This window comes from Hesperophylax consimilis, chromosome 20 (genome assembly GCF_061612785.1).
Source record: "Hesperophylax consimilis isolate HC1 chromosome 20, BYU_Hcon_1.0, whole genome shotgun sequence".
Taxonomy (NCBI): domain Eukaryota; kingdom Metazoa; phylum Arthropoda; class Insecta; order Trichoptera; family Limnephilidae; genus Hesperophylax; species Hesperophylax consimilis.
In genome coordinates, this window is record NC_142855.1 from 12,499,049 (window position 1) to 12,515,742 (window position 16,694).

A 16,694-nucleotide genomic window follows, 5' to 3' on the forward strand; every position below is an offset into this window, starting at 1 on the left:
AAGTTGCAGTCTGCACAAGAAAAAGGTTTTTTTTCACTGTGAATTGGCACGTGTTTCTTCAAATCTCCTTTTTGATAACATGAATAGTTGCAGTCGGGACATGAAAAAGGTTTTATTCCACTGTGATTCATAATGTGAATTTTTAGATGTCCCTTTGTAAAACATGAAAAGTTACATTCAGAACATAAAAAAGATTTTTCTCCACTGTGGGTAAGCATGTGAGTTTTTAGATGTCCTTTTTGAGAACAAAAATAGTTGCAGTCGGGACATGAAAAAGGTTTTTTGGCACTGTGGGTGAACATGTGAATTTTTAGATGGCCTTTTGTAGTACAAGAAAACGTGCAATTGGAACATGAAAAAGGTTTTTCTCCACTGTGGGCAAACATGTGACTTTTAAGATTTCCCTTTGTAGAACATGAATATTTGCAGTCGGGGCAAGAAAAAGGTTTTTCTCCACTGTGCGTAAACATGTGAATTTTTAGTTGTCCATTTGTAAAACATGTGTAATTGCAGTCGGGACATGAAAAAGGTTTTTCTCCACCGTGGGACACCAAATGCCTGTTTAGACTTCCCTTCGTAGAACATGAAAAGTTGCAGTCGAAACATGAAAAAGGTTTTTTTGCACTGTGGGTTAACATGTGACTTTTTAGATGACTCCTTGTAGAACATGAATATTTACAGTTTAAACAAGAAAAAGGTTTTTCTCCAGTGTGAGTCCGCATGTGACTTTTTAGATTTCCCATTCTAGAAAATGAATTGTTACACTCGGAACATGAAAAAGGTTTTTCTCCAGTATGGGTGCGCAAGTGCAGTCCTAACGTTGACTTACGAGGGCATGAGTACTCACAATGAGGACAAGAGAATCGTTTTTCGCCTGGATGCGTCTTCAGTTTAGGACATAAGTCTGAAAACGATTAATAAAATTTAATTAGTATAAGTAGAGTAAATTCAGAAAAACGCTGAAATTAGGAGAACTGTAGTTGTTAATTTCGACAGCAAAAAAAATCTGTTTTACCTGCTGTCTGGGTAATTTTTTCAGAGCGCTCTAAGCATTGAATATCCGGCAAGTCTACGCCAATGTTCGTAAAAGGAATTCTACTTCCAACCTTATTTCGGATTTCTGGTTCTGCTTTGATGTTACCTAGAAAAACAAACAACAATATTATATTGTATTGACATGCTGAGATGAACAGCTAATAACATGATAAGTGTCCCCTCTCTGAGAGAGTACAATATTAACATATATTGTTTTACTTTAAAAATAAATCCTAAGGTAATGAACATTCGTAGTGGTTTTCAGAATTTCAAAGAATATCTGTTTAAAATCATCTCTTTCAGACTTTCAAAACTAACCTCTTACCTGTAGAAAAGGCACAGAGGTTGATTCTAAAAGTTATCCTACGTAAACCATCTATATTTCCAACAACACATTTATTTAACTCTTTTAGGCTTTTAGGGTCTAAATAATATATTCAAAAAGAACTCATTGTTACAAACTCACAAATATCATTTCAATCCTACAATAACATTTCCAAAATAAATAACCGATCAAGATCACGTGGCAACTAAGAAATCCCAATATTTATCAAGGTATAAACATTTATAAATCAAATCTGAAAAAAATTATAAAGCCTTTAAATTACAAATAAAACAACTTCTTGATCAACCAAATAATAATTATAAGTTTTAATTTAATTTTTTAGGTATCTTTTAATTACAGGTACATATTAGTAGTCATTGATCAAATTCAAATTTTAATTGTACACACTAGTATATAATTAACTTTTTAATTTCTTCATTAATTAACAAAAAAAATATTTTTCTTTTTTTACCATATCCTCTTGAAATATTATATCAGCATTCGAACTACCAACAGCTTATTGTCGCAATTTATTATGTACCTTTGCTTGCAATATTATCAGCTCTGTTTACTCCAAATGAATAAAATAACTCCATGTACTTTTACCACCTACTACCTACTTATTAATCGAAATGTAATAATAATATTTTTATTTTAATACTATTCTTAAATAAATGTTAAATGTAAATAAATATATTCTTAAATTTATTTACATATTCTGTGTATCTAATTTAGTAACTGCTATTTTAGTATTTTTTCATTATCTATACTTTTGTTATCATGCTTTATACATTTTGTTTATTTCTTACTTTATAAATAAAAACTTTCTTTCTTTTCTTTACCTTATGTATACTGTAATGGCACTACTCCCCAATTCAAACACGAGAAACGTTTTTTTCCATTGAATTGGGTAGTTATGTTAAAAAGAAAAACATTTTTTTAAGATTCACATTTTTTAAAAACATTAACTCTACGCATGAGGGCTTGATGGCAAAAATTTTCCTCTGAGTTTAGGTCATTTTGGGATGCTTATGGATGATCTTTTCAAGGAGAGGAAAAAGGAAGGAAAAACATAGGCCGGCAATTCATTCCATAGCGGAACTGTTGGTCAGGCGTGTTTCTTCTATGCACCGGTGCCGAAGAAATCAATGACACTGGTTCCCTAGATCAAGGATAGCATTACAAACAGACGCCTGCGCTCTGCAGATTGCAATCCGATTGTTAAGAAGGTGGAATCTATCAAACGGATTGCCCGTTCGGATGTCATCTTTGGGATGCGAATTAATAAACACGGACAATAAATACAGACAGCGAACCATAGAATATAAAGTGCCTAAAATGTTCAACATGTTGCCAAGTAACATAAAAAATTGTAAATTCTCAAATAGATTCAGATATATGATGAAAACGGTTCCATGATATGTTATCAAAATGAATATTTAACACACCTTTAAAAAGTGATATAGAGTCATTAAAAGTGATAAACAAAAACTATGTTTATTAGTTACCCATTTAACCTAGTTTTTGTCACTTTTTGTAAGTGTGTTGAGTTGTTATTTTGATGACATACCCGGTCACCGCTGAAAACATGGCTCATAAGTAGAAATACTTTTTACTAATCATCACTATCAATCAATAGCATTTAGATTTAGGTCGGGTTGTTTCGGAGAATTTGAACAATTCTTCAAATTTCAGGGTTAATTTTCAAGTTCTGTTATTATTTCAGTTCTGTCAAGCAACTAGCCTATAACGATATTATAACAGAACTTGAATATGAATTTCACAGAACCCGAAAATGAACGTTGAAATTTGATGAATTGTTCAAATTCTTCGAAACAACTCGTCCTTGGTGTTATTTTTTAGGTTATGTCTGTCAATAATAATAATCTGAATATTTAATAAGTAGCAACAACGTTATGCGTACTTATTTATAACATTATTTGTGTATGCATATTTTCATAGTAATTGAACATGTACATCCTGTTGACAAAATTGTTAATTCTAATTTAACTTGATAATAGTTTAATGAACAATGCCAAGAAGCCAGACAAAACGTCTGTAACCAAGTGTGTCTTCCGACGACCCCATGCATTTTTATGTCTTATGGGCTTGTAAACTATACAAATCCCAATTATTAATTGGAACATGTATTTGCGCAGAAATACGTAAAATACTACAGTGATATTTGTTTTATTTTACGCCCAGAGGGCTTTTACATATATATACATAAAGGCAGTAAAATTTAACATGAGAAAGAAATGTACATAAATATATAAGATAATTAAAAATAAATGCAGTAAAAATTTAAATTTAAAGTACAGTGAAAAATAAAAAACAAAATTTAAAGTACCGTGATCAGAGAATCACAACATTATTGTTACGGTATTGGTTCGGTATTGGTTTAGCATAGTACGAAACCGCTGTACCGGGGAATTAGCTAATTGCAGGAGTTCGGAACTGTCCGATTTGTATTTTAATATTTTACATAGTTAATTTTAATGATGAAAAAACATTTTTTTAAATTTTTTATAACTTAATAATACTACAGATTATGATGGTTTATAATACTTCTATGAATCATCCATTTGGTTTCTAAGATTTAGGTAGAGATATGTTTAGTAAATTTTGCCGATGTAGTTGATAAATTTAACAAATAACTTCTTTAGTGTGAACTTGTATCATGGATAAATGATTTGATTATTTCATGTTTATATTGTATCAGTGACATATTCCATACATCTATGTGCGAATACATATGTCAGGTATTTAAGCTAATATAAAGAGGGTAGTAATTTTGGGTACTAACTACTCCCCCACTTGGCTGCGGGCTAGTTAAGGACAGTAAGGACTGAAGAGGAAGGAATCGAGTCCAGCGAACAGTTCCACAGCCAAGCAGTTCTCAAGAACGGGTCGTGAATTTCGTGTGACAATTGTTAACCGCATAAAAAGTTAAGCGCGGTTTTAGCGTATTTCCTACTCTGCACCGAGGCCGGAGAGATCAATTCCTCGGAGCATTTTCCATCGAAATACCGGTAGAATACGGACAGCATTCCGTTATGAGAAGACCGCACATCCCAACCGTCTGGAGCCAGTAAGATTATGGCATCCTCAATTGGGTTATGTTGTGAAGCTGATGATAGTGGGGAGGGGAAGGAGATGTGAAAGAAGAAGGTGAGAGAGTACCTGGTTATTCAGATCTGGTCACCAAATACGGCTAAAGCCATTTCAAGCAACGTTTCAATTCTGAATGATGGTTTTACACCAAGGATATTGACAGTATCTTCCATTCTGGAACGTGCTGCAAGTATACTACATATTATTTTTGATGAATAAATTGTGAAATAACACAAATTAATCAAATAAAATTTACTTGCGCACGCCGGGATTTGAACTCGTGACTTTCGGCTTGCTAGTCGAGAGCCCTACCCTTCGACAACGAAGGACGTCATACTACGACGTTTACGCTTAAGTGCATATTTATCAGCAGACATACAATTAGAGGTGACAATAAGGCTCATCGCCTTAAGCTATTTCGCTCATTGATATTAATACTTATTTGCCACTAATATCTCTTCGAAACGTTTCTCACTATAAGGAAGCGATAAGCGGTGCTTATAGACCTGATTCGGTAGTTTTAGTTACAGCGTCGGAGGTCAATTGAAGGAAAAAAATTATATAATTTAGCTTCGTGTTTCATCTGAGTATAAAACATCAACTGTCGCCAGTCGTATAGTTAAATATGACGTTTGATAAATATCCCACTAGAAGACTTACTATATCATTTCTTATTAAATACTCTAAAAATACACACATTGGAAGACAGGCGTAAAATAAACGACTTAACTTTTTTATTCAAGATTCTAAACTCTCCAACTAATAAACTTATGAATACCTACAATAACAACACGACAAAATACACTATTCCAATGCAACACACATAAGCGCAATTACATTGCGAACTCCACAATACAACGGTTTCACACTATAGGAAACCAATACTCAGGTGATGTCGATATATTTAATATTAACTTTGCGAATTTTGTGGATTACGTAAAAGACTTATTTAAACACTATTCCTAAATGGAAGTTATATTTTTGTAAGCCAGTCAAATCGCTGTATTTTTTTTATTTATGTTGTTGTTATTTTTAATATTTCTTTCTCATGTTTCAAAACTGTCATTAAAATTGTACCACCAACATGTAAAAGCCCTCTGGGCGTTAAATAGATGAATAAATAAATAGAATAAAATAAATAGGTTCCAATGGTCGAGTGGTTAAGACGCTGTCCCGGAAAGACGAGATTCTGGGTTCGATTCCTAGTTGTGACCGTTCACGAGCCGACAGTCAGTCTTAAAATAATTAATTAGAGAAGTCGAAGCAGAGCTAGACAGTTCGTTCAATTAGATTTGTTGTTCTACTTGCCGATATAATTATAACACCTGTTTGTATTTAGTGATTGATGCGTTTAATATATCAACAACAACCTTATAATCATTACCAACATTCTGTAAACCTTCTGTTGAACGGGAGTACATTATTGTGTAGGATTTGTCCCAATAATACGGAAATATTGCTTCGATGTTGGTACTAATGGATGAATGGACTTCGATGGATGTAGCCAGTGATGTCTCTTTCATGCATTTTTCTAGCACACAGCACTGCTGCAAGGATGTACGGAATAGTCGGAACTTCATACGGAACGAATTCATTCGGAACGGTTTTAACAGTCTGATTGATTTTCCTTGTATTTAAGCCTGTCCCTTAGGTTTACAGGATAAACGAGTTTATAAAAAAATATTATCAAAGAAATTTGGCTTACCCGCCGATAGGTGAATTCTTTCAGAGTGCTCTAAGTATTCCCTTTTAATGCCAGGAACCTCGATATCAATGTTAGTATTAGACATTTCACTTGCTTTGATTGAGACTCCGTCTACATTTACAGGCTCCGTTGAAATCATTGTATCTGTTAAGAGAAAATAATTATTAAACAAATGGAAATCATAACCGGATGATGCAGTCTTAAAATACAATCGATAAATATAATTAAAGTTTTTTACTGACTTTATTTAACATGCTAAATCATTCATAGTTTGTCAATTTCATTAGGTCATTTCACAGAATCGTTTTTGTGAAAAACGGCTTTTGTACCAATTATTAGCAGGCCACTTAAAGGTCCGAATTACAAAAGTACCTTTGTACACCCTCTTGCCGTATGCCCAACCCAGGGGCGATATAGTTCGCGGTCTGCACATCGCACATACAGAGGCGCTTTAGTGAGGTGTCAGGTATATCATAAAAACAAATATAGATTATATAACCCAGAAGAATAGCGTTTGTAGCATCTATATGCAGGCAGTGGCATGTCTATACAGTCAACCAAAACCTTGCGGTTTTATTTTCAATTGTATTTTACGTCGGTATAACAGATAAAACAGATAACAATATAAACAAACAAAGGAAAAAAAACCTGAATTGTTTTCGGAAATGGATTCCGGGCATTCTTTTTTGATAAAAGGAAAGTCTATATCGATGTCCGTAAGTATAACAGCAACACTCTTTTCCGCACTTGTGCCTGGTTCTAACTTGATGGCGGCGGAATCCATGTTTTTCTAGGATCTAGTGGTTCTGTTTTAATTTAACTTTATAGCGAGGTTGAAGGGTTTTTACATAGGATTGATTATTTTCTTCAAATGTTTGCAAATTGACGAAAGGAATGCCAAATAACATAACCTACAATAAAGTGACAGGAAACATTCGGCGGAAGCTTATCCATAGATACCATAGAACAGCAAATAAAATCTGAATTTACAATGAAATTTCAGTCTTGCCATTTCAAATCTTCATGCACTATGAATATAAAACTAAAGAACTATTTTAAAACAATTTATGATGTATGATAATGCATAAACCTACTAAATTTTATCACGACTTGTCCCATTCCTTGGCTCATCAAATACCGCCAAAAATGATTTAATATCCGTTATATTGCTACTAACAGCGTAAAAATAAAATTACAACAGACACGATGGAAGTACCTGGCTATTCAAATTTGGTCACAAAATACGGCTAAAGGCGAAATTATTGTTGCTTTGAATCAATCGCTCCGGCAACGCATTTATAATTAATCTTTGGAGCAGCTCTCCCGATGATAATTATGCTAATGAGAAAAGGAGATCGTTGTTCAATGCAAGTAGATAATTTTATCTTATACAGGGAAAATAAATTATTGAATTGTTTTAGTTTCTTGGGGTTCAACGAAGTTTCGAAAATCCTGATTTGACAAAAAAAGGAAGTTTTCGGAGCAATTCCATTAAATTAAACGCAAAAGTAGGAACTGACAGTATCTAACTTGTGTAATATATTTTTTTTACTGTTCTTTATCTATGGAAATGTAATTGACGTTTCCATTGCCGCATCTTGAATCGTAGTAATGCCATTCCTTGTCCGCTTTTACTACGAAAAAAAAAATTATATAAACAGCAAACTACTGTTCCATTTATACTGCTATGGGCCATTTTAATAACAATCACATTTATATTGCGAAGTTACTCTAATATTTGCCATAGTACTATTCTATTAACACATAGGAATTGACCGCCGCGCTTTGCCTTGATTGTAAGTTTGTGTTATATTGACTAATTAAGACCTTATCTCCTTCGCTCATTATACACGAGTTTGTTCATTGTAGATTTACGGCAGCTGTCACAAATGAAAATCAACCGATTAGTAGAATTATTAAATATTTTGCCTTCACGGCAGACTTCAGCCTGTTAAAATGAGTTAATGTTAATAATTTTGTGTTTCTGTCTGAGGTTTGCGACTCTTTTCACGCTGTTCTGTTGTGTTGTCATGAAAACGACCGTAAATTACTGTGAATTTCTTTCCCCATTGTTTTAAATGAGTGATACGCCTTGCGCGGCTAATTATCACAAACTTCAGATTTATATTTAATATAAATTTCACGTATGTATTGCAATAAACTTCATTTGCTTTCTCATTATGAAAAGTATAGTAGTAAAATAGAACGTTTTATGTTTTTTAATTCATATATTTGAACAATTAATATAAGCGTTATAAATACAATCATGAAACGCAGACTTACATTATGTGAGAGGTATTTTTGCAAAACTGACTTTTTACAATTTGACCTGTGAATGCAATATTTTTTATGTATTTCTACACAACAATTTTTTAATACGGTGTTGCAAAAGCTACTTTTACAATAGAAAAAAATGTTACCATCAAACAAGCTTATTCCATTTTAGCCAATTTGACGCGACAAAATGGCCGCCTAGTTGATTTGTACGAAAGTTCCCAGTTCCGCTACAACTTCATGTCTATTACTAACTTCATGACTAATCTAGGTACAAGCGAGTGTTTGAAATGCTCAGTCATTGTATTGTTACATTTAAACATGATTTAGGAACGAGTATCTCTCGCAGGTACATGGAATTCAATGAGGTTAAGTAAACCCGGGCTGTCCATACTGCGATTTACACCTTTTAACCTAAATACTAAGCCGGATACAATCCTTAATTAAAGTTTATGCTTTCAATGTGAATACCGAGCTTAAAATTAATCGTCTAAGGAATTTATATTGAATTTTTAAGATTGAGTCTGAATATATTTTAAAATGGGGGGACCCAGATCTTCTCTGAGGCTTAGATTATTTTGTTCCAATCCAACTGATGGATGGATTAATTAGAGCTCTTTTATTACCATTTGTAAAAAGGATTAATGAATCTGGTTTTATTTATAACGGAAGTTTGATCGAAGCTCACACTTTAATTAACCCAAACGAATTCGTAACTATAATATTTGTTCCAAGACTGCGCATGCGATGAAAGTCATTTATGTTTTAGGCGGCTGCCCCATGGGCCGGTAAGGAGTCGACATAAACCGAGTGCTACAATACCACGACGGAGCTCTGCTGTGTAAGATAAATGAAAACAGTACTTGATGTTTATTGTTTTTACGTGTCAATTACCATCATTATATACTATTAAACAGGAACATTATCACAGAAGGCTATGGATCTTTCCAACCCAAATAGCGTTTTCATCAAGGTGGAACCGGGGTCCCAGGAAGAGATTGGATGTGAACTGCCGTTCACAGATATAGAAGCTATCTACCTCCCGGAATTGAAAAAGGAAAGTTTGCAGTATGCGGAGAGTACTCCGACGGCCAGTAAGTTGCTTTGCAATGGTTTTTTTTTACATTGACACTACACGGGATGTCATGTTTGGGGATACTGTATGGGGGGGGTTTAGGGGGAGGAGGGGTAGGAGGAAACAGGAGGAAAGTTCTGGGAAGGAAAAATGTACGCGGGATCGTAGAAATATGGAGGTTAGTGTGTCCAGGAGTTACGGATATGAATTCATCCTTTCCCTGCGTTGAAAGGCGATGGGTTGAGAGTCGAGAGAATCCGGCAAGAGAGATGAAAGGGTCTTGTACTATTAGGACAGGGCGTATTATGCTTCTTGCGTGTTCATTTGTTATTTGGTATTTGATTCAAGACGTTTCGTTGCAGGAAACTCAAATTATGCAAACTTACTTTGCTTAAAAAAAGTTTCCGATTCCTCAAGCATCTCGCCTTTTGGGACATTATATGAGATACATGAACTCAAACCTTTTTTTGAGTAGCACTTGGACCAGGTGTGGCAATGGTAGGCATTTCATCTAAAACTTCGGCGATTTTCCTTTTTAGGCATCTCTTCAACGTTGGCATTTCGTGTCTTTTACGTAACCATGTCGTTATCACTGTCGGAATCTGTCAGGACCATTTCATCTAATTCCACATGATCTTAGACATCACTGATTTCTACATCCTTTTGCTGACTGGTAAAATCATCATCACCAGATCAGATAAACGATTCAAATAGTCATCAATTTGCCGATCATCCATTCTAAAATAAAATAAAAAGATTTGATGTAAAATACACACAATAATACATTTTTAACGATAAAATAAGATGTAACTATAAATAATAACTCATATAGAATAATATCATATACTTACTTTTACTCTGTATAACCAGAACTCATCAAAAACAATGTTTTCAAAATAACTTGCAGTGTCGTCAAAAGTTACACTATTCATAAACATTCGTCTCTCAGACGTTCAAAGGTCTATAACTTGTCCACAAGACTTCACTGCGAGGCAAGCACACCCGTGTTACTAATGAACAAGCGATCTAGGAAGGTACTTGAGAGGTCATCATTCTATCTCTTTCACTCGAGACACTAGAAACAAATTTACGTTTTGTGCGGTCTGTGGGACGAATGGTTATGAATCTAGGGTTAAACATTAAAAATATGTGTAATTGATGCGAGAATACATTATTCCATCGGTTATCTTTCTATCTATATAAATAAAAATATAAATGTTCGTTTGTTTAAAATCTTAAATCTCCGAAAGTTCTTCACCGATTGCTTTGAAATTTTTCCACAACGTAGCGTTTGAAGACGCGTGTGTTTTTACATACCTATTGTATCATACGTATCCAGACCTCCAGAATATTTCAAGAGAATTCATATTTACGCCAAAAAACACAAAAACACTTCAACCCCGAAACCGCTTGATACCGTGTCGCCGACACTACGCCAAAACCACAAAAGCACTTCAACCCCGAAACCGCTTGATACCGTGTCGCCGACACATTTGGAAATCTTTACATCAAAATAACTCAATCAAATGATGTATTATATGTGATTAATCAAGATAATTACATAGCAATATAATAACAGAACCTGAAACACATCTGAGAATAATCATCCACCACCTCCCTCGGACACACCAACCCACGAAGTGACCACCGCTAGGAAAGCTACTCAGTATTTACGTAGGACCCCCTCCACTACTCCCCGGATGGAATTCCATGATGGCCGCCGTTTCCAACCAATCACAGCCCAGCATATCACCTTGACTCCCTTATCAAAAACTGATAACAGATTCAGATGTGATTAATTGTGATATCATCAGACTGGATTTACGGGAAAAGGATGCAAGATATAACTACGAAATAAATACCAACCTCAAGAAATGATTATATACTAATACAATAACATGAATAATTATATCTAACTATATTTGTTACTCTTTGGGAAATGTTCAAACCAAAGATATTTAACCTCAAACCCAATATGAAAATTTGTATAATTATTTATAAAATAAATAAACGGGACTGCGGGAGATGGTTTTGGTAGACTGAACTGACTTGGTGGAAGGTATCATATTAAAATATAACTTTCCTCTCAACAAGATAATTGCAGAGAGGAAAAATACCTAACCACTTTACTCCTCACGAAAGAGGATAGAACGCCTCCGAGAGGGTTCGATTTGAAAACGTTCTATAAATAGAGAACCGAATTCCATACAAAGTCAGTTCAAAAACTACCCCTGAAGAGAAACTTCTCTCCTGAAGAAACCATCTCCAAAGTCTACAAATCTCAAGAAAATATTTTCACGTGTTTTTAATTCAGTATTAAATTCAGTTTTTCCAGTCTTAAATTCCTTTCGTCGACTCAGACTTGGGAATCAATCCCTTTCTGATCTTGACAGTAAATTCTACCCACCGAGACTGAAACACTAATAAAAGTGTACCCAGCTACCTACGCATTTACAGTATTGTACGGACGGAATATTGTTTCGTACACCTATATTATATAGATGTTACTTATGACAGGTAAAAAACCTGTTTTTTCTTAAAAACAACGCTCTCTGTTGGACTTAAAAGCAACACGCGTTATGTCTATATATTTGCACAGACACACTGAGGTCACAGCAACGTGCGGTGGGGTTCAGCTAGTAAAAAATAATACTCCGTTCTGAATGCGCTAAATTATTTTCATTATTTTATATTTGAAGCATCGGTCCTGAAGCTGACATATGAATCCTTCTTATTTATTAAATTAACACTAACATCTCATATCCAAATAGCCGCTTATTTTTATTTTTATTTTATTTTATTTTATTAACGCCTAGAAGGCTTTTACATATACATGTTATGGGTTTTGTTGTTCAGTAGCATTATAAAATATTTTAATTACATAGCATAATAAATTGAGTATGAACTTACATAACAATGTGTAGGGTTATTGTTATGGTGTTATTATTTTATAAACATAAGCAAGCAAAGTTTATTGTACAAAGTACGTCAGTTGAATATTTTACAGAACATAGGTTAAACTAATACATAAACTTGAGAAAAATATAACAGATATAGGTAGGTAGTTAAGTAGATACAATTCAAGTATATAGTTACGGTGTTATAGGAATTTGGACAATGAGTTCGATAAGTTTATATAAATATAGTGTAGTTACAAGAGTACAATAATGTAAGTAGGTAATACACACAAGACAAGTAAGTTTGTTATTATTATTATAAAGATAAACACTACAGTTTGTTGTAAACCATCTTTGTAATCATCAATCTTTATTTTGCCCGATTGGGAATTTTACAAAACAAAGCTTAGTTAATGAAACAATAAAATATGCGTTTGAAAAAAAAATTATGAATCTGTTACAAACATTCTAGTATACTGTATTTTAGTTTGTATACTGATTGGTGATGATAAACATCAATTGAGCTATACTTATTACTGAGTATGTGAAGTCTTTGAATAGGTGAGTTTTGAAAATAATTGCTAGCAGATATGGGAACATTATATAGAGCGGTCTGTCGAGTGTCGCGCGTAGGTACACGGAGCGATATAAGACTCGTCAAATCAATGGCGTCCAGTCTGCCATTCGAAATTTTGAAAAGAGATACTAAGTCGCACACTGTGCGTCTTAATGATAAATCGGTTAAATTTAGTAAGTTCATGAGGAAAGTGTAATTAAGATATTCGTGATATTAGTGTGATTTTTAAATGGTTTCATTAATCGTTAATAATAATAATAGTTTGCATAGTATCCAGAATGTATGCAGGGATAGTGCAATGCAATCCAATCCATATTTTGAAATAATATATAAAATAGTTAGAATAGTACATAGATAACGGACAAAAAATGCGGAATTTAAGTGAAAAAAGAAAAACAAAAACATGTGTGCAAGCAGCCGTTTATGCAGGATATTTGAACGTTTCCCGTCTGCAGAGGGCCATCAGGGGGACTCCATCCAGGCAACGATGGCAGTGATGATGATGTTATTTGATTAGCGTAGTCTGTGCCATAAGCTTCCCATGCGGTGGATGAGCGCTCTGAAAGAGTGCACTCGTCCCTCCAGGAACATTTCGGTAGGCGGAATAGTTGGCAATAGGAATTATTGTAAGCGACTTTTAGCTTATGACATTGGGATGCAGTGTAATTTACCCAAAATTTGTGTACAGCGAAGTGCAGGATGCGTTGAATAGTATCCTTTTGAAGTTTGTACTGTAAAAGTGAAAACGCCTTGACAGCATATCATCCATTTTCCTTCCGTCTAGCCATACTAAAGGTGTTCGTATGATTTCGTTTATACATTTGAAAACCATAACGATTGATTTGGACTTATTTTATACGAGGTTATGATTTTTCGAAAAATCTTCACACATTTGGAGTAGTTTCATTAGTGCGCTAAGTGATGATGCTAGAAGAACCATATCATCTGCGTAATATTTTTATTTATTTTTTCAATAAAATCATCGTTTTCTTGTACCAACTCTCTCGAAGAGGACGACTTATTTTGAATTCAATTTGCTTTTCATCTCGAAATAACGATGTTGTTTTGATTTTCCAGGTAGCATTAAAGTGGAGACTGTTACCGTCAAGGCAGATCCAGAACCCCAAGAAGAAGATAAAGGGGGAATTCCTTACGTCGAAATCGACAACCCCCTCGGTGTTAAAAAGGAATGCTTAGAGCGCCCTGAAAGGATTACTGAGACAGCAGGTAAAACCGATTTGTGTTTGTGGAAATTAATATTAATATCATTCTTCTATTTTTTTTTTAATAAATTTCCTTCTCTCATCATCTCATCTGTTATCTTTTCCAGATTTTTTGACAAACCTTGAGAAGCATCCTGGTAAAAAACGATACTCTTGTCCCAACTGTGACTACTCCTGCTCAGGCAAGTCAACGTTAGAACTGCACTTGCGCACCCATACCGGAGAAAAACCCTTTTCATGTTCTGACTGCGAGTATTCATCTTCTCAAAGGGGAGCTTTGATGAGTCACATGCAAACTCACAGTGGCGAAAAACCCTTTTCATGTTCCGACTGCAGCTATTCGTGTAAACGAAAGGGAGGTTTGAAGAGCCATATGCTGATTCACAGTGGAGAAAAACCTTTCTCATGTAAAAACTGCAACTATTCAAGTTCTCGAAAGGCACAATTAACGGTTCATATGGTGACTCATAGTGGAGAGAAGCCTTTTTCATGTTCCGTCTGCAGCTATTCAAGTTCTAGAAAAGCACAATTAACCATTCATATGCTGACTCATGGTGGGAAAAAGCCTTTTTCGTGTTCCATCTGCAACTATTCATCTTCTCAAAGGGGACATCTCAAAATTCACATGCAGACTCATAGTGGAAAAAAACCCCTTTCCTGTTCTGACTGCAATTTTTCATGTTCGCAAAGGGCAGATTTGACGAGACACATGCTGACTCACACTGGAGAAAAACCTTTTGCTTGTCCCGAATGCAATTATTTATGTTCTAGAAAGGGACATCTTAAAAGTCACTTGCTGACGCACAGTGGAGATAAACCTTTCTCGTGTTCTGTCTGTAACTATTCTTGTTCTGTAAAAGGAAATCTGAAAAATCATATGCTGACTCACACTGGAGAAAAACCCTTTTCATGTTCCGACTGCAACTATTCATGTTATCAAAAGGGGAATTTGCAAAAACATAAAATGCGGTCTCACAATATTGGGGTTTTACGAATGCCGTTTTCTTTGTTCAAGTGAGAATGAATACTTAAAATGCTAACGCAGTGGTGGAACATTCCTGTTACTCAGTTAACAAACCTTTTTAAGGGTAATTGTGTGACTTGACCAAAGGCTTGACCTTTACTTAACTGTAATTGGCCCATGTCGTGGCTTCTGCCATGAGTCGCCTTGGGAGCCCCGTATTCGATGTGATCCATCTGTGTATGTGTTATGTGATTTACTTATTTGATTGAATGTAATTGTATAGCTGCTCATCTTGACACAGGAATTCCTTAGTGTGATGAGCAGCGGAGGAAAAATATCAATAAATATATAAATTTGGCCATCGAGGAGTTATAATATAAATAAATATCTGCCTCAAAAGGTTTTAAAAAAATGGTATTCTTATTCTCTATATAGGTGTCTACGAAATAGCTAAATTTAGATTTTGAAAAATCAACTTTATATATCTACTTTATGTGTACTGGAAAATGATTAATTTAAAAAAAAAAGTTAAAACTACATGTATATAAAAAAATAAATAAGTAGGAAAGTATGTGTTGCAAATTAATATTTTTTTTCTTCTTATTTCAATGTACATGAGTAGGCCCCTAGTTATATGAAAAATAAACTTTATTTCTGATTTCGCATCAAGATTTTTGCCTAGTAAATGCGTATGAACGTTGAATATTATGTTTAAAAAAATATATTTTTTTAGGTATAAGTGGGTACTTTGGAAGATAAAGCAAATATTAATTATTATTTTGTTAAAAACAATTATTTTAATGTAGAACTAAATTATGTTGAATTTCGCCTTGTTAAAACATAACTTTTTAAAGCATTATTTCTCTTTTGTTAAAATTCACAATTTTCAACTTATTTTTAAATAAAGATGGCTTTTCACCAATTAATCGAGTTATCGTATTATTCATTATGTCTAACAGTTCATTGAATTTTAATTTAAAGATTATCATAAAATATTGACACCGAGTGATTATTCACTTAAAAGTGTCTCACGAAAAGTTTTGTACATATTTCTCTCTGTGAAAAAGGTTTGTACATATTTCTCTTTGTGAAAACGTTCTGTACTTCTCTCTGTGAAAAAGGTTTGTACATATTTCTCTTTGTGAAAACGTTCTGTACATATTTCTCTTTGTGAAAATGTTTTGTGCACATTTCTCTTTGTGAAAACGTTTTGGACATATTTCTCTTTGTGAAAATCCGTTGAGCTCCCATGATTGGTCGAACGAAATCTGACGTTCAATGTACTCATCTCTGTGCAACTCTTTCTGTTCCACGGCGTACTTTGCGAATAAACAGGAGAGGTTACTATACAGTTTTGTATTGTGTAGTTTTGTATTTGTATGATATGAGGTTTATTAAGTCTATTTATTTTATTTTTTCCTTTATTTTTCCCAATTTTTACATTAATTACATACAATATTATATAAATCAATATGAATAATGGGAACCCACTAAGGCGCAGCCTG

General features: G+C 34.1%; 2 protein-coding genes across 2 annotated transcripts; one reads left to right on the forward strand and one right to left on the reverse strand.

Annotated features, from left to right (window-relative positions):
• Positions 1–904: 904 nt before the first annotated feature.
• LOC149414105 (uncharacterized) lies at positions 905–7,065 on the reverse strand. Its single transcript, XM_089643792.1, has 3 exons — positions 6,828–7,065; positions 6,180–6,323; positions 905–1,141 (listed from the first exon to the last, which is right to left on the reverse strand). The coding sequence occupies exons 1-3, from the start codon at positions 6,961–6,963 to the stop codon at positions 984–986; spliced, it is 438 nt and encodes a 145-aa protein (XP_089499918.1). The 5' UTR covers positions 6,964–7,065; the 3' UTR covers positions 905–983.
• Positions 7,066–7,944: 879 nt separating this feature from the next.
• Positions 7,945–15,809, forward strand: LOC149414106 (uncharacterized). Its single transcript, XM_089643891.1, has 5 exons — positions 7,945–7,975; positions 9,223–9,294; positions 9,371–9,547; positions 14,080–14,229; positions 14,333–15,809. Exons 3-5 carry the CDS (start codon positions 9,391–9,393, stop codon positions 15,241–15,243), a joined length of 1,218 nt encoding a protein of 405 aa, XP_089500017.1. The 5' UTR covers positions 7,945–7,975; positions 9,223–9,294; positions 9,371–9,390; the 3' UTR covers positions 15,244–15,809.
• The last annotated feature ends 885 nt before the right edge of the window (positions 15,810–16,694 follow it).

Excerpts from the sequence above, each read along its gene's own strand:
- LOC149414106 (XM_089643891.1), top strand. The coding sequence starts at position 9,391 with ATGGATCTTTCCAACCCAAATAGCGTTTTCATCAAGGTGGAACCGGGG. Across the intron at positions 9,548-14,079 it reads GGAGAGTACTCCGACGGCCA|GTAGCATTAAAGTGGAGACT; the intron begins GTAAGTTGCTTT and ends TTGATTTTCCAG. Across the intron at positions 14,230-14,332 it reads AAGGATTACTGAGACAGCAG|ATTTTTTGACAAACCTTGAG; the intron begins GTAAAACCGATT and ends TATCTTTTCCAG.
- LOC149414105 (XM_089643792.1), bottom strand. The coding sequence starts at position 6,963 with ATGGATTCCGCCGCCATCAAGTTAGAACCAGGCACAAGTGCGGAAAAG. Across the intron at positions 6,324-6,827 it reads CATTTCCGAAAACAATTCAG|ATACAATGATTTCAACGGAG; the intron begins GTTTTTTTTCCT and ends TTCTCTTAACAG. Across the intron at positions 1,142-6,179 it reads AAGAATTCACCTATCGGCGG|GTAACATCAAAGCAGAACCA; the intron begins GTAAGCCAAATT and ends TTGTTTTTCTAG.